Genomic DNA, 26223 nt, shown 5'->3' on the forward strand with positions numbered 1-26223 from the left:
CTTTCTCTGTCTGACTTCACTTAGTATGATAGTTTCTAAGTCTATCCATGTTGCTGCAAATGGCGTTATTTCATCCTTGTTTTATGGCTGTAAACTCCTCTGTTCTTAATGTTCAGTGTTTTATCTTTATTTATTTTTGCTCTCCATGCTTTGGGTTTAAGTGAAAAAAATATTTAGATTTAGGCACTGTTTCATGAGATCTGAATATAATGAAGGTAATGATCGGTTTAAATGTTTTATATTTCTGTGTTTTTTATTTTGAAAAAGCTAGCAGTGTGTGTTTTGATTGTGGTGAAGAACCGTATTAGGTAAAAATCAGTGCCAGCTGCAGTTTAATTTTTTTGCTTTTTACGGCTGCATCCACGGCATATGGTGGTTCCCAGGCAAGGGGTCAAACGGAGCTACAGCTACCAGCCTACACCACAGCCACAGGATTCTTAACTCACAGAATCTGCATGTGCGACCTATACCACAGCTCACGGCAACGCTGGACCCTTAACCCACAGATTGAGGCCAGGGTTGGAACCTGCAACATCATGGTTACTAGTTGGATTTGTTTCTGCTGTGCCAAATGAGAACTTCTGCAATTTAATTTCTAAATCAAAGGTTCAAACCTTTGACAAGATTTATTCTCCATTGGTAGCTTGTGGACTGTGTTAATTGGAAACAAATCAAACTGACATAAATCCACTATGTATCAAAATAACTTTAGGCAGTATTTTTTCCAACTTTAATCCTTTTTTGCAGAAAGGATGATTTTATATATATATATATATTTTTTTTTTTTTGTCTTTTTTGTCTTTGCCTTTTCTAGGGCTGTTCCCGTGGCACATGGAGGTTCCCAGGCTAGGAGTCTAATTGGAGCTGTAGCCGCCTGCCTATGCCAGAGCCACAGCAATGCAGGATCTGAGCCACGTCTGCAACCCACACCACAGCTCACCGCAATGCTGGACCCTTAACCCACTGAGCAAGGCCAGGGATCGAACCCGCAACCTCATGGTTCCTAGTTGGATTCATTAACCACTGAGCCACGACAGGAACTCCGATTATATATTTTATATATATTGCCTCAAGATAACCAAAATAGAAATTTCAAAAGTTAAAAAAAAGATAGCATTTTGTTCTAGGACTTAGATAATTGTGGTTTTCTTTGAATCAGATATAATACTGTATCATATACCATAATTCATAGAATATAAGGAGCCATCAATTGTAAGAAACATTAATGTACTCTTTAAAAGAATAAATGCTGCCAATTAAATAATGCCATCTTATAACTTAATATTTTCACTTTGTGCTTATAAGATGAGCTGCTTGAAACTTAGACATACATTTTTACTATATTGCCCTGCTCTATTCATTGTCCTCTGCCTACATTAACTTCTCGAAGGTTTTAAATGGCAGTTTAATTCATGACGCATGGTACCAGCAGTGTTCATAACTGGACTGAACTGTGCTAGACCACTTTTGTGAGTGTGCAGTTATGTTGCCGCGCTGGTGGTAGGACTCCATCCATTCTGAGACTCATTCCTTTTTGAGAGAGATTGAGATGTACCTTTTTATCAGCTTACTCAGATGCGAGGCAGCAGGGGAGGAGGGAGAATTGAAGCTTAAAAGATGTCAGCAGGGAATGGAGTCAAACTCTTAATTACAGAAGAGAATGAGAATCCAGCATGGCCCCAGGGATTTAGCTTGAGTAAGAAAGAGGAGCCATTTATTGAAGAGGATGGGATGGGAGGGTGGCAGGCAGTAGTTGGAGATGGGCCTTGTTATTGAGATGCCACTTAGATGTCCCATTGGAGATTTCAACTGGGCAGTTGCGTATATGATGTTGGTGTGTAGCTAAGAAGGAATGGTTAAGAAGGGAGGCTTTGGAAATGGTTTTGAGCCAGTTCCCCCCTGTGTAAAGTGGAGATTAACCTGAAATGGCCTTTAGGGTTTTAGATTTAGTTGAGAATGGAGCCTGAATAAATAAATCAATAAAGTAGATGTGTTCTGCTGTACTGACCTCCATCGTCACCATCTTCCGAAGCATGGGCTTTGCAGATGGAAACTTTAGGTTGAACTACAGCAAGACTTCTGACAAGTTGTGTGATCACTCAGTTTCCTTTATCTGTAAATAAATTGGAGATAGTAAAACATAGCTCATGGGTAATACTCTTATGTGAAAAAGGAGAAAACAGATAAAGGTAAGCAAGCATGCCATGGCCCAAAGCAGCTTCCTTCAACTTGGACAATTCAGTCTTGCAGGGAAAATCCTCCCGCAAAGTGAGCTAAGGTTCCCAGTTGCTAGTTCCCTATGAGTCCTTGCCAAAGGTTAAACAGACAGAAAAGAACACTTAAAGTATCGTAAAAACAAAATGGAGAAATACGGACCTTTACTAAGAATTAATAGTCTTATTAAAGTTTCTCAATTTGAGCATTCTCTCCTACCAGGTAGGTGGGGCGGGAGGGGGGGGGAATGCTTTTAAAAAAAATGAATCCGCAGAAATTCCCTTGCGGGTTAAAGATCCAGCATTTCCACACTGGAGGCACAGGTTGCAGTTGCAGCGTGGGTTGGATCCCTGGCCCCGGAACTTCAGTATGCTGTGGGTTTGGCCAAAAACAAATGAATCCACTAAAAGGGGGAAATGGTGTGATTGGTTAATTGAGGGAGATACATTTCTAGAAATAACCTGCTGTTGTCTGCACCTCACCACAAAGGAGAACCATTAACTGCAATTCCTGTCTTAGTAAGAATATTAGATTTCAGGAATTATTACATATAAACTGTAATCTTTAAAAATTTTCCAAAAAAAATCTGTACCTTTTTAATGTAGGCACTCAATTTTTCTGAGGCATCAAGCTTAAGACTTTTCCATCTGGTGGAAGAAATTGTTAAAAGTGTTCACAAGACCAGGCTGGGGTAAGAATGAACTGTAGGCAGATATAAGGGATGTTGAGCTGGCAGAAATGGTCTAAAACTGTGGTAATAGTTGCATGTTTGGTAAATTTATTAAAAATTATAGAATTGCACACTCAAAATGAGGGAATTTTATGGCATATAAATTATACCTTGATAAAGTTGTCAAAAAACAGATGATGTTTAAACCTCCTAAAATCATGTCATAAGCCTTTCGATAAGATATTACTCAGAGTCCCCATTGTGGCCCAGTGGAAATGAATCCCACTAGTATCCATGAGGATGTGAATTTGATCTCTGGCCTCTCTCAGTGGGTTAGGAATCCCGTGTTGCCAGGAGCTGCAGTGTAGGTGCAGATGCGGCTCCAATCCTGAGTTGCCGTGGCTGTGGCATAGGCCAGCAGCTACAGCTCCAATTCAACCCCTGGGAATTTCTATATGCCGTGGGTGCAACCCTAAAAAGCAGAATTAATTAATTAATTAATTAATTAAAAAATTACTGTCTTATTTTTCCCTATAAACTCTTCCTTTCTTTTTATACATTAATCCCTCTAGTATCAAATCTTTTTTTATCCTATACCTCTAAAAATCTGCCCTCTCCTTCAGTTTTCCTATGCTTTACATTATATTGGTAAAATTATCTTAACAAAATAACTAAGAAATATACCTAGAGCAGAACACATAAATCTCAAGTTCTTCTCTAGAGTTCTGTGTAAGAAAGTGGGAAAGAGCTTTCCTTACTTCACTGCGCTCTCCCTTTTCACTGTCCTGAGTAGTTTGTCCTGGAGGTTCTGGTGACCCAGGGCTCTGGGCTCCAGCTGCACTGCTTGCTCTCATGCACCGTGTTGCTGGGAATAAAGTTGTCTTCGCTGCTGCTTCCCCTGGGGATTAGCAGTACGGGCAAATCAGAGAAGCCAGTGTGCCAGGGCCTCTCTACTGCTTTCCCCCATGAACTTGAGTGTTTGGAAGGGCAGGTCGTTGTACGTATTGCAGGTACTAGACTCAAGAGGTTAAAAACCCTGTTTAATTTAATTTCATATTATTGTTGTAGCTCAAGTCAAATCCAAGTGAAAATGAAGAAAAGGAAGCCCAGTCCCAGCTTATCAAGTCTGATGAAATGCAGCGTTTGCGCTCACAAGCCCTTGATGCTTTCGAAAGCTCAGATTATACTGCTGCTATAACTTTCCTTGATAAGATTTTAGAGGTAAGTGTCTTGGCTCTTGTGGCTGACAAGTCTAACACTTACCGCTTTTTGTTGTAAGGCATGTTGGTATACTTTGGCCTGTTCTATACCACGAAAAACCTAGATAGCATAAAATTAGATGGACCTTGGGGCTTTCAGCGCCTAATTGAAAGATGGTGTTATATAGAACAAAATTTGGGACTGAAATTTTTAGTAAATGAACTGAAGTTGCTGTGGGGCGGGTTCTATGCATGGCCTGCTTTGCTATTTTTGTTTGATTTTGCATTTTTTGGGGGAAGAAAACTCTACAGGTTGGATAATGGGGTAAAAGATGAAACTGTTGGTTGAAGAAAAAGGAAAAGATGATGTTCAGAGTGAGAAGTTTCAAGGGAAGAAGGCAGGTGAAGAGTTGACAGGACCCAGAGGGTTCTAAATAGGGAGTTCTAAGCCCGCCTCTGCAAAGACTCAGTGACAAAGGATACAATGGTTTCAGAAGGAAGTCTAATAAAATATTCCAATGGAAGCAGTCATAATTCATATTTATCACTTTCACAGTGCTTTGTATAGTTTCATCTAATCTTGGCAGTAAATTCATGGTATGTGTAGAATGGCCACTTTTTGATATTTTTATAGAGGAAATCATGTGATGGTGATGTGGTCCCATAGAATTCATGGTTTACTAAATTATTTTGTTAGGGCTTTAGTAAGGAAATATAAAGTTAATGATTTTTATCTTCCATTAATTAGACTTTGCATTTTAACCTAGCTTGTTGACCCTGGTATTTAATTTATGGACAGTGTTGAATTTGTATCTGTCTCATTGTATGTGGAAAGTTGACATGACTTGAGAACAGCTCTAAGAAATATCTAAAGACACAACACAAGAGATACTTTGTCAATTAGAGCCTAGATTTTATTTTTTGAGACTAGAAATTAGAATTGTTGGTTAAATATAAAAATCCAACTAGCTAGTCTCTTCAAATATGCGTCACTGGCAACCACCTTCTGATAATAGATACCATGTTTTCTTATTTTCAGTGTTTTAGAATTATGTAATTGAAGCGGGTGGGGAAAGGCCTTGTTTACATACATCCCTCACTCCATTGGAATCTAAGGTATCCTTGGAGAAATTTATCACATCTCATTCTTTTTGTCACATCTAAATTGTATCAGACGTTTTAATATTTCTTACAATATAGAAGTCATCACATTAATTGACAGTGTTTTGTGTTGATAAATATGTAGATAAAATATGTGGGACGCAAGTAAGAATGTGCCTAATTTACTGTTTCTTTAAGTTTAGTTCTTTTGTTTCTCAAGGTTTGTGTTTGGGATGCAGAACTACGGGAACTTCGAGCTGAATGTTTTATAAAAGAAGGGGAACCTAGGAAAGCCATAAGTGACTTAAAAGCTGCATCAAAATTGAAGAATGATAATACTGAGGCATTTTATAAAATCAGCACTCTGTACTATCAGCTAGGAGACCACGAACTGTCTCTCAGGTCAGTTCAAGTTACATGTGCATTTCATCATCTGCTTATTGTTTGCAGTAAGATAATACCCCCGTTTTCTTTTTAATTTGAGTTTTAAATTAATAAAATTATGGTTAAGGCTTTTTTATGTATCTATAATTTTGTGTTATCTCTAAGTTTTTCTGCTTCCACATAGTTATTTCATGGAGTTTGTGCATTAAATAAATAGGAGGGCTGTTATATTTGCAGCAAAATAGTGTTTAATACATCTCTGCTTATTTGCACTTAAACTAATAAGTGTGTTAATAAGTTAATAATACAATGCCATATATAAAAGCATATGGTAAATTATGAAGTCAGTATGTTTTGTTTGTTACAGACGAAATGCCTTTTGTTGTGATTTCTGTGTTTAATATAAAGAAACTACTTACTTGTTATTTTGACTTGGAGTATTTTCCTTTTTTTAATACATGAACAGTGAAGTTCGTGAATGTCTTAAACTTGACCAGGATCATAAAAGGTGTTTTGCACACTATAAACAAGTAAAGAAACTTAATAAGCTGATCGAGTCAGCTGAAGAGCTCATCAGAGACGGCAGGTAAGAACACTGTTTAGAGGAGCTCACCTTCCCTCGTGTCTGATGGGGCGCAAAAGAACCACCGAACTGCTTGCTCTTTCACTCCTTGCTGTTGACGGTGGGGTAGCTTAGATAGCAAAGCTGCCACAATTGTGCACTTTTAGAATAAGGCAGAATGTAAATAATGGTAATTGTATTCTCACCAGCAGATTTATTTATATTTCACCAAATATTTATTGTGTTTCTCTCGTATCAGGCACTGACTATATGTACTGGGGGTGCAGAAATGAATATAATGCTAGTTTTGGTCTTAAGAAGCTTATAGTTTAGTGTGGGAGACGGGCACGTAAATTAATTACTAGAAGGTAATGTCTCTCTTGAGAGAGAGCGGTGTATGCGGAGTATGCTGACATTTTCTTCAGGGTAGGGTTCTGGGGTAGCAGTTCTTTCGTTACAGCACCTGAAAATTATTCCACTGTTTCTTTCTGGCTTCCATGCTTCCTGATGAGAAATCCATTGTCATTCCGATTGTTTCCCCCCTAAAGACAAGGGGTCATTTTCTCTGACTGCTTTTAAGATTTTTTCTGGAGTTCCCACTGTGGTGCAGTGGGTTAAGGATCTGATGTTTCTGTGGGTTTGATCCTCGGCCTAGCACAGTGGGTTAAGGATCCTGTGTTGCCACAGCTGTGGCATACGTTGCAACTGCAGCTCTGTTCATTTTTCAAATTTGTTTTCTCTCTGTTCTTCAGATTTGATAATTTCTCTTGTTCCATTTCACTGATTCTGTTCTGCTTTTTTTTTTTTTTTTTTTTTTAAACTGCATCCATAGCATGTGGAATTTCCTGGGCTGGGGATCAAACCTGAGCCACAGCTGCCACCTGAGTTGTTGCAGTCAGATTCTTAACCCTCTGCATGAGGATGGGAACTTCCCATCCATTCTGATTTTGAACACATTCAGTGAGCTATTTATGTCAGTTTTTTATGTTTTTCAGTTCTAAAAATTCTATTTATAATTTTTATATCTTCTGTTTCTTTGCTGAGATTTTCCATTTCTTCGCTGAGGCATTCTAGTTTTTTATTTTCTTTAAGCATGTTTGTTATAGTTGCTTTTTTTCATGGCTGCTTTAAAATCTTTGTCAGAGAATTCCAACATCTCTGTCCTCTTGGTGTTGGTTTGAGATCCTCCTGTTTCTTGGGATGATGATTGGTGTTTAATTGTAACCTGGATATTTTCATTTTCTAAGATTCTGTTTTTTGTTTAAATCTTCCATTTGGGGTGCGTTTCTCTCACATTGTTCCAGCAAAGTGAAGATGAGGAGCTGAGGGGTGGGTACCACCTTGTTAACTGCCAGACGGAGATAGGAGTTCCCACTTGGGGAGTTCCCTTTGTGGCTCAGCAATAATGAACCTGACTAGTATCCATGAGGATGTGGGTTCAATCCCTGGCCTCACTCAGTGGGTTAAGGATCCGGCATTGCATGAACTGTGGTGTAGGTCACTGACGTGGCTCGGATCCCGTATTGCTGTGGCTGTGCCTGTGTTGTAGGCTGACAGCTGTAGCTCTGATCTGACCCCTAGCCTGGGGGCTTCTATATGCCGCAGGTGTGGCCCGAAAGATTAAAAAAAAGTTTCCCACTTGGCCTTTTTTGTTACTTGGGGTGTGGGATTCTCATTACTGCTTGGTGTAGGTGAGAGTTCTGGGTACTCATCGCTGGCTAGGGATGAAAATGAAAGTTCTGGTTCCCAGCTGGGCCTTCTCTGACACCACTTTGGTAGGGTGTGGACACACCTCAGTACAGGCTCACCAGAGAAGAAGTCCTGGCTCTTTTGACCTGCTGATGCCGATAGGGGTGGGACCGTATTTTTCTCATCTCCTCCTTTCTGAGTCTTTTCATCCTAAAAAAGTATAGTGTCCGGGGTATTTACCCAAGTGTCTGGCTGGAGGGAGTGGGGAAAGCACATCTACTCCACCTTCCCAGGAGCTAACCTTTTCTCTTCTAAGTGAAGCACAGTGTTTCGTAATTGAACTTTTAAGTTCTAACTTACTATAGATTGGCATGGAGTTTTAAGAAGTAAGGTGAGTTCTCGCTTACTCTGTGCAGTTTCCTACAGTTATTCCATCTGGGAAATCTAGAAAACGGTATCCTAACTGGAATTTTGACATTGATGTCTAGCTTTCGTTTTAAGTGTTATATTTAAAGCTGTGTTTTAATACATCAGCACGTAAATGAGAAGAGCAGCACTTTGGGAATAACGTACCACAGCGGCCAAATCTGTCTTCTGGTTGGCTGCTGCTAAGGAAGGTACCAGGGCATAGCATGAGCAGTACTGGAGACCAGTTTACAAACATGCCGAAGTAGCTTTTACTGTTCTTCGAAAGCTGGTCAAGTCGGGACTTTAAGCAGGTTTCTTCTGCAAGCAATTACATTGTACTTAGTGAATATTAATATTCATTATATAAAGTAACACGTAATGGGCTTTGTTCTTTCATGGACGTATTTACGAACCAAGAAATAAAACCTGATCTCTGTTTTGCTGAAAGTGCTTTATGTTGTCAGACCTTAACGAGATGTTTTTCTCAGTATCAAACTCATGGGCACTTTCTGTGCGTGTGTTTATCTATTTCCTCTCAATTGCAGAGAGAACCTTCCTTGCTGTTCTAAATTGATAAAGTAGAGGTGGTCTTTGAAGGCGTGGGCTCATTTAGGTCAATTGATGAAGCAACATATAGTGAAGAGTAGAGGGCTCTTTCTTTAGCTGTGGAAGTAGAATTTCATTTTACTCATCACAATTTGCTCATTTAACAGATACACAGATGCGACCAGCAAATATGAATCTGTCATGAAAACAGAGCCAAATGTTGCTGAATATACAATTCGTTCAAAAGAAAGGATTTGCCACTGCTTTTCTAAGGTAAGAGTTGACTCATTTCCAGACTTGTAAAAACTTGACATATGGAATAACAACCATAAATCCTTTTCTTACATTGACTTTTAGGATGAGAAGCCTGTGGAAGCTATTCGAGTGTGTTCGGAAGTTTTACAGGTGGAGCCTGACAATGTGAATGCTCTGAAAGATCGAGCAGAGGCCTATTTAGTAGAAGAAATGTATGATGAAGGTAAATTCTTAAGGAATTTGGTTTGTGGTCCATAAAAGTTGATGTATATGCAGCTAGAACTGTTTAATATCCTTTTGTTTAGAACAACTTTATCCCAGTACCTGGAACTGTTGGCAATTTTAGAAAAATGGCAGAGAATCTGAAAATCACACTTTTCTTAGTGGAACATGAAGAGTGTACCATATGAGGAAAGAAGTCTGTTGAAGCCAGTGGAACATAGAAATAAAAGTGTTAGCTCTCTCTGTTGTAGACAGGTTAGAATAGATAAATAAGTAGCAAAATAGAAACATTATAGATCTCAGTTCCAGAGGGAATCACTGCTCATTTTAGATTTATGTCTTTCAGATTTTTTTTTTTTTTTGGTCTTTTTAGGGCTGCACTCGCAGCATATAGAGGTTCCCAGGCTAGGGGTCCAATCGGAGCTGTAGCCGCTGGCCTACACCACAGCCACAGCGATGCCAGATCCCAGTTGCGTCTTCGACCTACACCACAGCTCACAGCAACACCGGATCCTTAGCCCACTGAGCGAGGCCAGGGATTGAACCCACAACCTCATGGTTCCTAGTGGGATTTGTTAACCACTGAGCCATGACTGGAACTCCATGTTTTGTTTTGTTTTGTTTAATATCTTTCAGATTTTTATCTATGCATAAGTGCATGAGTGTGTTCTATGCATATACGTAATATTCTATACATATACACAGTATTCATACTATACTTACCGCAGACGTATATGTGACATATATGCCTAAATATAAAATGATCCTTGTGACCTTTAGTAAATGTTAGGATAGCTCCTAATCCTACTTCGTTCAAGTTGAAGTAGCAGAGAGAGTTTCCTGCTAGAAGTTGTAAGGACCTTGAATAAAGGCAATGTCCTAATTTTGGAAGATAACTGGCCTGTCGGACCAGTCAGAAAAATACTGCATCCCCTTTAGTGCCAACCCTGTGACTTCCTATAGGAAACACCAAGGAATCCATGAGTTTAATACATAAATAGAGAAACAGAAAACATTCACGGTAGTGAAGCAGTATTATCTGACAGCAAAAGACACGTTATAAAGCAGATTTTCAAGTGATCAAGAGCTTAAAGTGTTGAAAATAAAAATATTAAGGAAATAAAAAAGGAAAAGACACTGCAGGTGTGGGAGAGGATGTAGCCGGAACAGAAGCCCAGAAGGCAGGGGAACAAAAAGGCCGACTGCAGTCAGTCTACTGAGACAATAGAAATAAAAGCAAAAGTAAACAAATGGGACCTAAGCAAACTTACCAGCTTTTGCACAGCAAAGGAAACCAAAACCAAAACAAAAAGATAACCTACAGAATGGGAGAAAATATTTGCAAAGGATGCAGCTGACAAGAGCTTAATCTCCAAAATATGCAAACAACTTATACAACTCAACAAAGAACACAAACAACCTAACTGAAAAAATGGGCAGAGGACCTAAATAGACATTTCTCCAAAGAAGACATACAGATGGCTGGGAGGCACATGAAAAGATGCCCAACATGGCTAAGTATTAGAGAAACGCAAATCAGAACTACAGGGCAGTGCCACCTCAGCCTGGTCAGAAAGGCCATCATTAATAAGTCTCCAAATAACAAATGCTAGAGAGGGTGTGAAGAAAAGAACCCTCCTACACTGTTGGTGGGAATGTCATTGGTACAGCCACTATTGAAAACAGTACAGAGATTCCTCAGAAAACTAAAAATAGAATCACCATATGATCCAGCGGTCCCACTCCTGGGCATATCCAGAGAAAACTATATTTCAAAAAGATACATGCACCCCTATGTTCATAGCAGCAGTATTCACAATAGCCAAGACATGAAAACAACCTAAATGTTCTCATTGACAGATGAATGGATTAAGAAGACGTGGTACAAATGGAATACTACTCAGCCGTAAAAAGAACAAAATAATGCATTCACAGCAACATGGATACAACCTGAGATTCTCATACCAACTGAAGATTAAGTCAGAGAGAAAAAGACAAGAAGTTTTTGTTTTGGCACAGTGGGTTAAGGATGTGGTGGTGTCTCTGAGGTGGCTTGGGTTATGGCTGAGGTGCAGGTTTGATACCTGTTGGGTTACAGCTTCTGCATTCCTGCAGCTGTGGTGTAGGTCAGAGCTGTGGCTCAAATTCAGTTCTTGGCCTTGGTATTTTCATATGCTGTGGGTGTGGCCATAAAGAAAAAAAATACCATATGATAACACATATGTGGAATTTAAAATATATGGCACAAATCAACCTATCTACAAAACAGAAACAGACTCACAGACATAGAGAACAGATTTGTGGTTGTCAAGGAGAAGAGGGGAGAGACTGGGATGGACTGGGAGTTTGGGGTTAGTAGATGCACACTTACATTTAGAATGGATGAGCAATGAGGTCCTACTGCGTAGCACAGGGAACTAGATCCAGTCTCCTGGGATAGACCATGATGGAAAATAATATAAAAAAAGAATTTTATATGTATGTATGATTGAGTCACTTTGCTGTACAGCAGAAATTGGCACAACATTTTAAATCAAGTATAATTTAAATTAAAAAAAAAAAAGCCCGTTGCCTTTCCCAGTGGGGACAGAATATTTGACTAGGACAGAGGGTAGGTTTGGAGAGGAGGAAGTGAGCCAGGGGTGTGTTTTTGTTTTGCTCTTTATTTGCCAGTGAGCAAGTATGTGATCTGTGACAAACAAATGTGATCTCAGATAGTGAAGTAGCTTCTTTGAAAGAGAAAAAAACAAAAACAAAACTGACCAAATTTCTTACCATCTTAAATAGAAACAGACAGCATCCATGGAACAAGGCCTCTATTAGTGTCTGTCTACTCTGGTGCTTTGGATATGGCTGGTGATATTTCCTCACCGTTGATGGAGAAATTAGCGCACACGTTTTCAATTTTATAATCTGGCAGGAACTGGAATTCTCTTTTTGTGTGTACTGTTAGCACTGTTATCTCTTTTCCACAACAAAGATTTCAACAAAACGTGTTTAAAGCGCAGTGATGTGTCACATGCAGTTAGCGTACAGGCCACATTATGTCCCTGTGCACAGAATTCAACACGGTTTTGTCTCTTCTCTGTTTAAATATAATGGTCAGGCTCGCCGTCAGAATCGGTGTTAGAATGTGGTCTCTTGTAGGATGTAGTTCCATTGATGGAAGTTTGACTTTTGTGTTCAGCCCTCTGTAATGTGAGAAATAGCTGGCAGTTCTCTCCTACCTCGTGCTGATAGTGAACCTGTGATATAAGGGTCTTTGGATAAAACTTCCTCTTCGTAGACTAAGGATGAGTCTGTATAAACCATCGTGGTAGGAAACTTACTTTCACTGTCTGTATAATAACACTCTCTCAGGAGGTAAACATTCCCGCAACAGTTTTATGAGATATTTCAAATACAGAGAGAAGCCTGACTGAAATTGTGGTAAGAGAGAGTCTTTGTCCAAGTCAGACTCCTCAAGATACAGGACTTGACGGACTTGACATTATCCTCTTGGCCCTTACCAGTCGCTGCTGTGAACATGCTGCTGCAAGGCTTTTCTTTTGTTTCCTTTTTATGATCACACTTGCGGTGTATGGAAGTTCCCAGGCTTGGGATTGAACCGGAGCTCCAGCTGCACAGAAGCTGAGCGACATCTGTGACCTATATCAGCTTGTGGTAACGCCGGATCCTTAACCCACTGAGCAAGGCCAGGGATCTATCCCATATCCTCGCAGACACTATGTCGGGTTCTTAACCTACTGAGCCACAAAGGGAACTCCTCTGCAAGACCTTTTTTTAGACATGTTTTCACTTATCTTGTCTATATGTCTAGGGTAAGGTATATGCTTAGTTTCAAAGGAAACTACCAGACCGTTTTCTAAAAAGCAATTTCGGGAGTTCCCGTCGTGGCGCAGTGGTTAACGAATCCGACTAGGAACCATGAGGTTGAGGGTTCGGTCCCTGCCCTTGCTCAGTGGGTTAACGATCCGGCGTTGCCGTGAGCTGTGGTGTAGGTTGCAGACGTGGCTCGGATCCCGCGTTGCTGTGGCTCTGGCGTAGGCCGGTGGCTACAGCTCCGATTTGACCCCTAGCCTGGGAACCTCCATATGCCGTGGGAGTGGCCCAAAGAATAGCAAAAAGACAAAAAAAAAAAAGCAATTTCAGGAGTTTGAATCTGACTAGGAACCATGGGTTGCAAGGTCGATCCATGGCCTCGCTCGCCGTGAGCTGTGGTGTAGGTCGAATCTCGGATCTTGTGTTGCTGTGGCTGTGGCTAGGCTGGACCCCTAGCCTGGGAAAGAAAAAAAGAAAAAAAAGCAGTTTCAATTTTACCCTTCCATCAGTAAAGTCTAAGAGTTCCAGTTGCTCTACATCCTTGCAAATGTTTGATGTTGTGAGTCTTTTTAATTTTATACATTTCAGTATGTGTTAGTTTCTCATTGTGGCTTTAATATATGTTTCTTTGATGACTAAGCATGTTTAATACGTTTTAATATGCTGCTTTTGTATTAAAAATTTTATCTTTGGGAAGTGTTCAGATAGTTAATTAACATTTGTTTCTTTTTGTTAGCAATCGAGTTATAGAAATTACGTATATATTTGTTTTTCTCCTTTATTCTGTTAATATGATAAATTATATTGATATTTATAAGGTTAAATCAACCTGGAATTATTGGGGAGAAATTCTTTTTGGACATAATATATTATCCTTTTAATTTAATTTATTTTTATTTATTTATTTTAAGGTTGCTCCTGCAGCATGTGGAAGTTCCTGGGCTGGGGATCGATTCGGAGCTGCAGCTGCCAGCCATCACCACAGCCACAGCAACAACAGATCCGAGCTGCAGCTTGTGGCAGCTTGCAGCAAGGCCGGACCCTTAATCTACTGAGTGAGGCCAGGGATCGAACCTGCATCCTCTTTGACACTATGGTGGGTTTTTAACCTGCTGAACCCCAACGGGAACTCTTATATTACCCTTTTTAGATATTGCTGGATTAGATTTGCTAATATGTTTAGAAGTGTGCATCTGTAAGGATATTGCCCTGTAAGTTTTTTTGGGGGGAATATCTTTGTTGGATTGTAGTGTTAAGGTTGTGCTGGACTCAGTTACTTAGAAATTGTTCATTTCTTCTCTGTTTTCTGAAAGAGTTGTGTAAGATTGGTATTATTTCTTTAAAGTTTGGGAGAATTCACCAGTGAAACCATGTTGGGTCCAGGAGTTGTTGTTTGTTTTTTGGTTTTTTGTCTTTTTAGGGCCACACCGGCAGCATGTGGAGGTTCCCAGGCTAGGAGTCGAATTGGAGCTATAGCTGCCGGCCTACACCACAGCCTCAGCAATGCGGGATCTGAGTGCCATCTGCAACCTACACCACAGCTCACACCAACACCAGATCCTTAACCCACTGAGTAAGGCCTGGGATCAAAACTGAGTCCTCATGGATGCTAGTCGGGTTCATTACCGCTGAGCCATGAGAGCAACTCCCTCAGGAGAGTTTTCTTAGATTTTGAATTGTTTTGTCTTGTTCTTTTGGTTTGGTTTCCTGCTTCATAGATTCAGTTAGGTATTGGTTGTATTCTTTGCTCATCATCTATGGCTGTAATTTTTTCTGCAGTTTTTCAAATGCTCTATTTCCATTTCTTTTTGTTAGGTCCTTTGGTGTATTTAAATTCCGGGTGGGCTGCCTTTCTGTGCTTATCCCAGGTCTGCTGCGGAGGCCTCGAGCCTTTGTGGGCTCGGCTCTCCTTTTCCTCCTGGTCCCCGCGCCACGTCGGGGGCCCTCCAAGTGCACATCTTCCCTTCTCCTTGGAGACTGGTTTGGGCCCTGGGTGGGGCTCGTGCTGCAGCCGGCTGCCCACATGCTGGGGAGGGCTGCCCAGCTGTTCCCTAGTCCTCTCACCAGGGAACCTCAGCGTTGCCTGGGAGCTCCTCCTGCTTGCTAGAGTCAGACTCCTTGGCCAGAAAGAAGAGCTTCCAGATCTTCTAGGGCCTCTTTCAGTGTGGGTGTGGGTTGTGGTACTCTCTACTTCGCTGTATTCATTATTAATGTGATCTCATTTGCCGTTTCTTCTAGAAGTTTGTCCGAATTTCTCATCTGCTCTTTTTCAGGGCTACTGTGGTAGTATTAATTTTTGTCATTTAGTGGGGCAGTGGCTCCTGCACTTACTGTCTGCTGTCTTGATCTGGTTGTTGGCATTGCTCCTTAAGAACTGGGTGAGGGGAGTATGGAAGGAAAAGAATTTGGGAAGAGTGAGGTTTTTTTTAGGTTTAGAGGTTATAAAATGGATTGGCTAATATGTGATATTCTATTCATTCAAGGCCTCAACATTTCGGGCTTATACTTTTTACAGCTGCTCAGTTATATGGGATAAACATAACTGGGTGTCATTTATCTTTTTTGAAGATTCCCCCTTAAAGAGTGGAAAATGAGAAAATATAATTTAAAACGAGCCATCTAGTTTATGTCCATGGGAAGTCTTATATCATCTATATTAAGTTTCCCATTAGTTACCTACCTGTAATCATGGGAATTTTAGGAAACAACCTATAATTTTATATTTTTCCTGTATTGGGAAAAATGTTATCTACTATAAATGTTATTCATAAAAGATAGGAGACAGAAGATTGCTGTAGGGGAGATACTCCGAATAATAAAAACATGTTTTAAATACAGAGTTTGCATAAGTAGCAAACTTGGGTATACTGAAACATTTTCTTCCGTGTTAAGTTCCTTTCAAGTCTGTTTCCTTACTAGCTTGTGATGTCAAGTGCTAATGGCTGTTGCAAGTTAAATCTCACTCCTATTTATAATGGCTTTTGTCTGTGTACTAAATTGGAAAGGTATTTTATGATGTCACCGTTGGCTGGGTGACAGTAATATTAATTTTTCCTATTAATATTTAATATGAATATATTGAGGCAGGAATTAGGAAGAAGCTTGAGGTGAAAACAGCCCCCCTCCCCCACCCGAGGCCAAGGTAGTGCTGGTCCATTTTTCTGTGTTGTGCAGGCTCGCTCACTCGTCAATCTTACTCTGTTATCTTTCTCATTTTAATCTGACCCAGGTGCCTTCCTAAACCCCGTCCAGGATTAGCTCTTGCTACAATGAACGCTCAGGCATGTTATTCAGAGAGATGTCTCGCCTACAGTGAAATGCATTTCAATAGAAAACTAGAATTTGAACCCAACAATCTATTATTTGAGTAGTCTGTCCAGGGAAGACTTTGAGAAAAAATCTGTGCTGGTGCTTCCGCAAACCTCCCCCAGATGTGGTGATTCAGAAGGACACGTGGGACTCAGAGCTGTTCTGAGGGCTAAGATTTATTCTAGTGAAAAGACACAAAACAGGCTCAGCAGAGGGAAAAGGCGCAGGGCTGAGACCCCCCAGGAGACCGGGCGGAAGTGTCTAGGCGTCTCTGACAGTCATGCAACAAGCTTGATTCCACAGTGCGTGCAGGTGTCTCCCAGGTAAGCCCCTTAGAGAGCCGGTTTTACTGGGGGCTGGCCAGGTGGGCACCTTCTGCCTGGCCTGTGCTGAAATTCCAGACTCCCAGAAGGCGAGACATTTAGCATAAACCACATTGTTTGTACAAACAGCTTAGGTCTGTGAGCCATTCTTTTCAGGGAATGGAGGGAACAGCCTCTCAGTCACCAGCCAAGGGCAAGCAGGCCCTTCTCTGGGGTATCTCAGGCCTGCGGTGTTGACTCTTCTGTGCATGTTAGATTTCCAGATGCCTTGTACTTTCTGAATACTTAAAATAATCTGAAATAAAAGATGCAAAGTGAATTGTCATCAGGCTTCTCACATCAGGACTGTATGTGTTTTTCTGTTTTGATTGACACTAAGAAATCAGGTTTGTAATAGTTTGTGTTGAAACCTGTGGGTGAATTAGTCATTCTGCTCGAGGCTGGTTCCTCCTGGTCCCTTTCTAAGCCTCTTGTTTTTCTGAACTTCGGCTTCATAGCTGACCAGGAAGATTTGCTTTGCTGCTTTTTTTTTCCTATGTGAAGTTCACGTCACTCTTTTTTTTTTTTTTAAGTTTTATTGACGTAAAGTTAATTTTCAAGGTTGTGATAATTCTGCTGTACAGCAAAGTGAGGTCACTTTGGTGTTAATGATGGTAAGACTGCTGTGTGTAAATTGCTGATGCTGAAATACCTCAGTGGTGGGAAGATAATGAGGGGGGCGGGCAGGTAAAAGCAAGGAGAGTGGATGTGATTGAACGAGAGGCCGAAGCTCCCTAAATTCAGCCTTACTTACGTCTTTCATAGTTTTGAACAAAATGGTGAAGGTGATGTCACCTCTTCGGTTGTAATGCAAAAGAAGGGGTTGGGGATGGTGACGTCAGCATCACACGTGCAGGGTCAGAAGTTGTAATTCCTCTTACAGCATTATCTTCAACATATTTTGACAGCCATTCAGGATTATGAAACTGCTCAGGAACACAATGAGAATGACCAGCAGATTCGAGAAGGTCTCGAGAAAGCCCAGAGGCTATTGAAACAGTCGCAGAAACGAGATTATTATAAAATCTTGGGAGTAAAAAGGTGAATTAGTAACTTAAAATTTGCATTCTTTTTAACCAACTCTTTTATTTTTTTGTTTTAAAGCTGATCTTTGCTTTTTCTTTTATGTAACTGCATAGATTAAACCTTAATCTTCAACATCATAAAGGTATTTTGCATATATCACAGATGAGTTTCTTTGGTAGAGACTAGCCAGGCAATGATGGCGAGTTAGCAGTTGGTGACAAACACAGGACACCATGAACTCCTCCCAGGTTTAGGTTCTTAGGAAGGGGGAAGAGGGAGGCAGGAGCTTTCTTTGGCTGGGGACAGGAGGGAGAGGGCTTGGGGAAAAGAAAACTTCCCCAGGCCTAAAAATAAAGGGGTACTTTTAGAATGAACTTGCAGGCACAGAGAGAATCTAACTTACTCAGTATGTATTTTTGTTCTTTTTTTTTTAAATTTTCCTTTTTATAGCCTTACCTGCAGCATATGGAAGTTCCTGGGCTAGGAGGTGAATCAGAGCTGCAGCTTGCAGCAGTGCTGGATCTGTAACCCACATCCTCACAGAGACAGTGTCAGGTCTTTAACCACTGAGCCATAACAGGAACTCCTCAATATGTGTTTTTATGTAAGATTCACCGTCCCGAATAAGGGGACCATTCATCTTTCAGTGTAATGTCTGAAATGTTCTTCTTTTTAAGTAAGCTAACCCAGACACAAAACGGAAAGCAGCCTTCAAAGAGGTGTCTTTTTTAGTGCCAAGAATTGAATCATGGTAGTTGTGGAAATTTATAAAGTTTAAAAATGCATTAGCTGCAGCTACTATTCAAGCCCTACGTCAGGAACCTCCATGTGCTATAGGTGTGGCCCTAAAAAAGAAAAAAGAAAAATACAGGCTTTATTTTTTTAAAGGAAAATCTTAAAGATAGGCGTACTTACTTTACTCCTGGCGAGATTCCAGCGTTAGCGAAGAGTATGCGGGGCGCCTGGGCAGCCGTCACGGCCTCGCTGAGCTCTGAGTCAGATGTTCCCCCTGCTGCGGTGGCACCGGTGAGAAAACCAGGTTGCCGATTGGCCAGCGGGACCGTCTCAGCTGTCTGTTTTAGCTCTTTGTGACAGTGTGTTGGGCACGTCTTAACTATGGTTAATAATTAATAACTGGTGATTTTACCACCCCTCAGAAATGCCAAAAAGCAAGAAATCATTAAAGCATACCGAAAATTGGCACTGCAGTGGCACCCAGATAACTTCCAGGATGAAGAAGAAAAGAAGAAAGCTGAGAAGAAGTTCATCGACATAGCTGCTGCGAAAGAAGTCCTCTCTGATCCAGGTAGTGTCGCCTGCCCTGGTTCTGTGCTCTTGAAACAGCTGACCTGGCGACTTACCAGCTCTGTTCCCTTGCCCACCTCAGAGGCCATGCGGGTCGGGAGTGGACGCTGGAGGGCGTGGTGGGTGGGCCCATGGCACTGACCTCAGGCCGGTGACTGTCCCCTAGGGCCACTTCTGTGTCTGTCCCTGTCAGACTCGAGGGACCCTCATATGCGTGTACACTGGAGAGCCCTCCAGCTGTGGACCCAGAGGCCTGAGGGGGGCTCTGATTTGAACAAGTTCCTAGGACTTTGGGGGCCTCAGATCGTCTCACCTGTGACGTGAAAGAGCAGCAGGGAGCGGATCAGGGCGAATTCTTAGAGGAGCTGGATTAGGAAACAGGCTGCCAGGCTGGAGTGTGCCCTGGGCGAGGGGGCGTGTACCTGCCCAGGGGGTGCTGTGCCCTCAATCAGAGGATCATCACACTGAAATACATGTCATGTCATCATGCGCTAAAATGACCTGGAAAATAAGAGGGGGACAGCTAAGAATCCAGGTTATGCTGAACGATGCTTCGACATTTCCAGAGGGAATTTCATGTTAAGCTAACACCTGCTGCTTTTTTTGTGACTTTTCATTTCAGTGGGAACAGAAATTATGACTTAGGTAGACAAATTCAACAAGATAGAAAGAAATCTTTTTTTTTTAGGGCCACACCCGTGGCATATGGAAGTTCCCAGGCTAGGGGTCCAATCCGAGCTATGGCTGCCGGCCTACGCCACAGCCACAGCCACAGCCACTCGGGATCCCTGACCCGCTGAGTGAGGCCAGGGATCAAACCCAGGTCCTCCTGAATAGGAGTCAGGTTCATTTCCGCTGCACCACCAAGGGAACTCCACAAATCACATTTTATGCCCATTTGACAGATTTGTGAACGACTGCTTATGCAGTTGAATTAAAGTTAAATGAGGTTTGTCTCAAGTACGTGACAGCTCGGTGGAGGAGACAGGGGTTACTCATGAGTGCATGAGGATTTTGCTCTTTTATTCCGGGATCCTGTGTCAGGTGGGCGGCCGGCACAGCGGAGCTGCGGGTTTCATCGCTGAGCGCTCCTCTTCCTCTGCCCCGGCCTGGGGTTCAGGGCCTGGCCGGCTGAGCCTGCGCGTCCGGTCCTCGCACTCGTCTGCCTCGGCCTCCCAGGCTCAGGCCGGACAGGCAAAGCGCCGGAGGCGGCCTTGTTCCCGGGCGCCTCGCGGCCCTCAGGCCCCAGGGACCTTGGCGTGGCGGGGGTCGGGGGGAGGCCCCGGAGGTGGCCGGACGCCTCCTGGCCTCCGGTCGGGAGCCAGCGCTGTTGGCTCAGAGGGTGTGTGACGTCGGGGCTCCTCCGCACAGCCTCACTTTTTGTCCAGAGCGGAACTTCCTTAGGGCGAGAGGGTTTAGGGCTGAGGAGATCAGGGCATAACAGCCCCTCCAGCCTCTGGCCTCTCGGGGCTGCCCCCGGGACCCGGCCTGGCCCGGGTGGGAGAGGTAGTGCCAGCCGTGCTGGCCCCTGGGGACGCGTCCCGGGGGGTCCCCCCCCCCCCGCCCCCGAGGCCGCACGTGGGTGCGAGTCTGCCGCTGTCTTTTCCAGAGATGAGGAAGAAGTTCGACGACGGCGAAGACCCCCTGGACGCCGAGAGCCAGCAGGGCGGCGGCGGCGGGAGCCCCTTCCACCGGAGCTGGAACTCGTGGCAGGGCTTCAACCCCTTCAGCTCGGGCGGGCCCTTCCGCTTCAAATTCCACTTCAATTAGACCAGCTGTCTCTCCGCCCCTCTTCCTTCCGTTTTTCCCAGATTAAAAACAAGCAAACCTTCTTCCGGGACCCTAATGAACACAAAGTTGCCACTCTCAGTTTGTCCCCCACCAAAGAGCCGCGTTGCTGGCGCTGCGGGCCGGGGGCCGGGGCCGGGCGGGCGGCGGCGGCGGCGGCGGCGGGGGGGAAGCGGGCGGCCGCGCACCGTGTCCTCTCCCCGCCCTGGGTCCCCGGGGCCGGAGGAAGGGCCTCCTGAGCTGCACGTCCTCGGGGACGGGGGCCGAGGTCCGGTCAGGCCAGTCCCTGGGACGCGTGGCGGTTCCGAGCCCCTTTACTCCGCACGCGTCTCCACGTCTGTGAGCGCGACCGAGCTGTCCCTGAAGGTGGCCGGAGCCCGTCCGAGAAAACCTGCTACCAGACGGTGGTCGCTGGAGCCGGGGCTGGCTGTGGACTGAGCTGCATCTTCTGGTTCAGGACCCGCCGGAGAAGACTGAAAACCACTGCAATAGAATCGGTTACAAAAGCCGACGGGCCCTTTCGGTTAATAGGAAACAACAAACTAAAACGTAATCTCTGTAAAATAGGCTCAGCTAATATAGCAGCAGTGATATTTAAAATAATATTGCTGTAGTGCAGAATGAAATACTTTAACAACTGAAGTTGTGGAACAGCATTTCCTGTAACAGGATTGGCTTAGAAATGTGAAGTTGCTCAGTCAACACAAATAAACAAATGTTTCGTTTCCCACTTTTCGTAATAAGTACAGCTGTAGCTCCTTATGTCCAGCCGACCCTGTGCTGTGGGGACTCGCGGGGGGCTGCCCGAGGTGGCCAGGCCAGCCGCCCCTCGATGCCTTCCTGCCTAGAAAAAAACCACAGGTTTACAGATGCGGTCAGCGCTGCTGCACTTCCACTGGCGTGGTGGCATCTCTTCTGGGGGTACCTTCCTGCCTTCTAAGAAATGAGCTAGTTAGTCTTTATATACTGGATAATTTTTTCCCTGAAAAAAAAAAAAAAAAGAGTGTTCCTTTAACAGAATGTTAAATATTTATGGAACTATTGATGCTACATTTAAAATCTAAGAGAATTCAGATAAAAATTATTTATTCTGGAAAGGTTTTTTTTGTGCCTCTGAGCTTTTAAAGCATTTGAAGCAGTAGAGGCCTAACATGCTGTTTTTAGGAAATCAAGCATTTTCTTTGGGTTTTGGGGGCCATCCTGATCACTAATGTCCACAAACAGTCAACAAGCACAAACCATTTTCTTCTGCCATCACCCTGAAACATCCGTGGACAAAAGTTTTCCAAACTGAGAGACAAAAATCACACAGTTGAGTTGAATAAAACACGTAAGTGCTTTTTGCATCTATTTAGAATTTAAGACTGCATTTTGTAAACGAGTAGCTTGCAGCTTTCATTTTATTTTAATGTCTCAAAATTGAAGCCACTGTGAAAATAATTTCCAAGGGAAGTGCATTTTTGTTCAATCTCTCTGCTCCTACTTCATTAGTTCCATCGGCATTTTTCTTTTCAGTCTGGTTCTTGTGTGTATGTCTCTGTGACCACTCTGAAATCTGACGATGGCCTCTGCCCAGTTTGACAAGTAACAATTTTCACACCAAATGTGAATCAGAACACGAGAAACATCACTGCCTGTCCGCTTGGAGGAGAGGATGAAAGATGAAAGGCTGCCCACGAGGAGGGGTCAAGGGCACCGTCACCTCGCAGACTGCCACCTGCTGCGTGGAGGGCGTATGTCCTCACTTGTTCTCCACTTGGTCTCTCTCTGAATCCTGGTCCTCAAGTCTTCCCACGGATTGGTTTTTGTCATCGTGACTGAGATGTGCAGAAAGTTGCTTGTGTTGCGTGAAGAGAGAGAAGCAGCCGTGGTGCCAAGTGCCAAGGCCCCTGCGAGAAATGCTCTGGACTCTGTTGTTTTGTTCATTAATGAAGACAGTGACGACCTTTGAGTTCCAGCCTCGAGGGTCATCAGCAGTCAACTGGTGGCCGCCGCCTGAATGGGAAGATGTCCCGCCCCGCTTCTGGGCACAGCGACCAAGGAAGGGCACTGGGAGCCAAGGAACGTCTGACCTGCGGCCCGAGGTAGGAGTTGTTCCCACGGGGAGCAGGTGGCACAAGTGCTTGACTTGGGCTGCTGCAGCCACCACTGCCAAGGATCCGTGCTGGGGCTGCAGGTCCCTGGTGATCTGCGCGCCCCTTCCTGGAAAAGCACCCTGAGCGGGGTGCCCAGCCGCGGCTGTAAACGCCTCCTTCCTCCCCGCCCCCCCCCAGCTCCAGAAGCGAAGCAACGCTGCTATCTGTGCACTGCGCATATCCCACAGCAAGTATTAAACACATCAGCCTCTAACCGTGAGAAGGTTCTAAAGGTAGAAAAAATGCCTGCTTCCCCAAGCCTGTGCTTGCTTATTACCATGGCTAAATGAAAACTGGAAAGTGACTTCAAAGCCAATGTAAATTGGATATAACCATACTAATTAATATTAAAAGTTCTCTTTAGGCAGTATTAAAAGTTTTAAATATCAGTATGGAAATAGAACTTTTGGGGACTCTGATAATGGCATGTAGAAACTACGCACATTGGAGTTCCTGTCATGGCTCAGTGCAAACGAATCTGATTAGTATCCATGAGGTTACAGGTTCAATCCCTGGCCTTGCTCAGTGGGTTAAGGATCCGGCGTTGCTGTGACTGTGGTGTAGGCTGGCAGCTACAGCTCTGATTTGACCCTAGCCTGGGAACCTCCATCTGTCACAGGAGCAGCTCTAAAAAGACAAAAACAAAAACTACCCAGTTGTTTTTTTTTTTTTTTTAAAGAAAATACTAATAACTGAGTAGGGGAAAAAAAGGTAATAGAGTCAAAATTTGAAATTGGCACCATTTTCTATTCATGGTGGGAAAATGACAGATTTCACCTTGAAATTGGTCAGAAGTTGTATGTGATGTTTACCGTGAAGAAAAGACACAAGACGCTTAAGTTAAAAATGGCTCCTCAGTCACGTTTGAGCCTCCTCAGAGGGACAGGGCGCAGGTGACAGGCCTTGTGCAGCTTTTCATCAAGTACACATCTGTGTTCACTGAGAAATGCAAGCAGCTCGGCTAGGTGACTTCTCCGTATTTATAAAGCAAAGAGGAAGGCAAATGCTGATTTATCAACAATTACTGTTATTCTAGATCAGATCATTCCTTTTTTATTAGTAGCAGCGTTTATTCTCAATTGCAAATGATGCTAATAGGTGGGGATAATTTGTTTCCTTTTGTTTAATGGATGATCTCATTTGCTGAATGATTTAGAGTAAAATTAGCCACCGCGTGGCTCTGTGTATAGCGAACAGGTTTTCTTTCTCTCCACTGGGGGTGAGCTCTTGCCTGCAGTGGAGGCAGGGTGTGGAGGGAAAGCTGGAGATGTCTGATTAGTTACAACAGCACTCTGACCGGAAGGCTGTAGTTGGCTTGAAGGAGACAAGACTAAGTAACCTAATCCATCTCGATTTAGTGTTTTCATAAAAAATACACTGAAAATTAATTGAAATGGGTCTCAGACATGTCTACAAATATGGGTACTATTTTTATGCCCGTGTATTTTCACATTTAATAAAAATATTTATGGTCAAATCAGTACTTCCTTGCTTTGGATTCATTTTTAGACTTTCGAAGAAATCTGTTTTCCAGCTTTGCTTTACAGTCACCAGCGGCTGGGGTGACAGAGGGCTGCTCCTTCACAGGAGCTGCAGGACGGGCGCAAAAAGCAGGAAGGGCTAAACCCGCCAACCCCTGCGGCCCAGGACAGCGGAGGCCTTACCAGGTGGGCTGTTTCTCACTTTCCTTCTGTCCAAATCTCATTCTCAGGTTGGCTTTGGGGACTTTGCCTTTTCTACCACAATGTGCACATTTTAAAGTTCTGAAAGGAGTGCGGAGTCACAGCTCTCTCTGATCTCAACCCAGATTCCTAATGTGAACAAAAGTGCTTTCCTCTCCGTGGATGCTTTGTGCAGGTCCTAAGGACCTGTGAGAGGAGAGCTAGAATACTTCCACAGAACCTCCTCAGAAAGCAGTTTCCAGATTCTTAAAAGTCATGGTATCTTTGCCACATGTCAATCAACCCTAGTCTGCAAATACTGAAAATGCTGTCTGAGCTCAGGCTCCTCCCAGACCCGCGGGCGGGCGGCAACCAGCAAGTGCTGTGCGTTCCTTCCCTCCGGCCCAAGTCGGGTTTCATGACGAATCCATTAAAAAGAAATGCAGCCACTCTAATCGAAAGGCACGTGGGTCACACCCCAGAGAGCCCCTGAACTCTGCAAACCTCCATCTATGCCGAGTAAATCCTCCCTCCCTGGGGGGCGGGCGGAAGATCTCTGCCTGGTGCTAGCATGTGGCTTCCCACAAGGAGGCATCCAGGTGACAGCTCCGCGGCTGCTGTCTTGGTCTGAATACATGTCCTGGTTCCAGCCTCCACTGGAAGAAGAGCTGAGAGAAGCCTCACCTCTGGTGTATGCTCCAGGGATGGAGCAGCTGGATGTGCAAGGGCCTCGGGCAAAGAGAGTTCCCAGGTCTTCCTGAGGACGTGGAAATTGAGGTTGTTACAAAGCACAAGGGAGAATCCATTGCTTGAAGCATTTCTTGGTGGATTTGGGTTGTTATTGTATCTGCATGGGGCCCGCTATTGCAGGAGATTCTGTAAGCATAGCCTGTTATTTGTACGTAAAGGTTTTCAGACGGTGTTTCTCCAAACGGATGTGATTTTTCTCTGAGGTGAAAGATTCTTTATAGATAGCAAAGGATAACTCCTCTAACAACGTTTCACTGTACTACCTTTTTCTTAGGACTTTGCTAATACTCCATATATATCATCTGTTGCAATGTTTTATTTCCTGCCATGTTTATGCCTTTGCAACGGTATAGTTTTAGTGCAAACCAGCTTCTCTTCCTCCTGGTATGTCGCAGGCAGGTAGGGCCCGCCCATACGTTGTGGCCTTAGGTCGAGGAAGTTTATTATGGGCACTGTGCAGTGAGGACAATTGGCATTATCAGATCCCAGATAAGGCTGTTTGTCCTGATCCAGGCCAAGAGCTTTTACCCAATGTAGTGAAGCCTGATGTTATAAATAACTAAGCATTAGGAAACAACGCAGACATAAAAATACTGGAGTAATTCTGGATTAACACTGATGAATGTTAGAGCCCTTCACGGCACTTGAAGATCACATCCGCAAAGCTCTCCACGTGCTGTGCAAACTCCCCTGTGTGACTTTGTGCCCTGGCTCCAGTCTCCTCCTGTCAAAGGAACATAACCACCCCCGTGCCAGTCTTTGCCCCATCAGCGCTTCCTCCTGCTTCAGGCCTCATCCTAAATGTCACATCTTCA

General features: G+C 43.5%; 1 protein-coding gene and 1 long non-coding RNA gene across 2 annotated transcripts in view; one reads left to right on the forward strand and one right to left on the reverse strand.

Moving 5' to 3' along the window:
• Positions 1-24480, forward strand: part of DNAJC3 (DnaJ heat shock protein family (Hsp40) member C3) — a 79709-nt gene extending 55229 nt beyond the window's left edge. Inside the window, exons 5-12 of the mRNA XM_047755740.1 lie at positions 3953-4105; positions 5405-5586; positions 6035-6154; positions 8941-9046; positions 9131-9251; positions 17652-17784; positions 18927-19075; positions 20684-24480. Of these exons, the coding sequence (XP_047611696.1) occupies positions 3953-4105; positions 5405-5586; positions 6035-6154; positions 8941-9046; positions 9131-9251; positions 17652-17784; positions 18927-19075; positions 20684-20844 (1125 nt within the window). The 3' untranslated portion in view covers positions 20845-24480. The remainder of the gene's footprint in view (positions 1-3952; positions 4106-5404; positions 5587-6034; positions 6155-8940; positions 9047-9130; positions 9252-17651; positions 17785-18926; positions 19076-20683) is intronic.
• On the reverse strand, positions 16540-18226 carry LOC125113197 (uncharacterized). Its single transcript, XR_007131380.1, has 2 exons — positions 17498-18226; positions 16540-16999 (listed from the first exon to the last, which is right to left on the reverse strand). It is a non-coding gene; the product is annotated as an uncharacterized LOC125113197 (long non-coding RNA).
• Positions 24481-26223: the final 1743 nt, after the last annotated feature.

The sequence above is a fragment of the Phacochoerus africanus genome, chromosome 13 (assembly GCF_016906955.1).
Source record: "Phacochoerus africanus isolate WHEZ1 chromosome 13, ROS_Pafr_v1, whole genome shotgun sequence".
Classification (NCBI taxonomy): domain Eukaryota; kingdom Metazoa; phylum Chordata; class Mammalia; order Artiodactyla; family Suidae; genus Phacochoerus; species Phacochoerus africanus.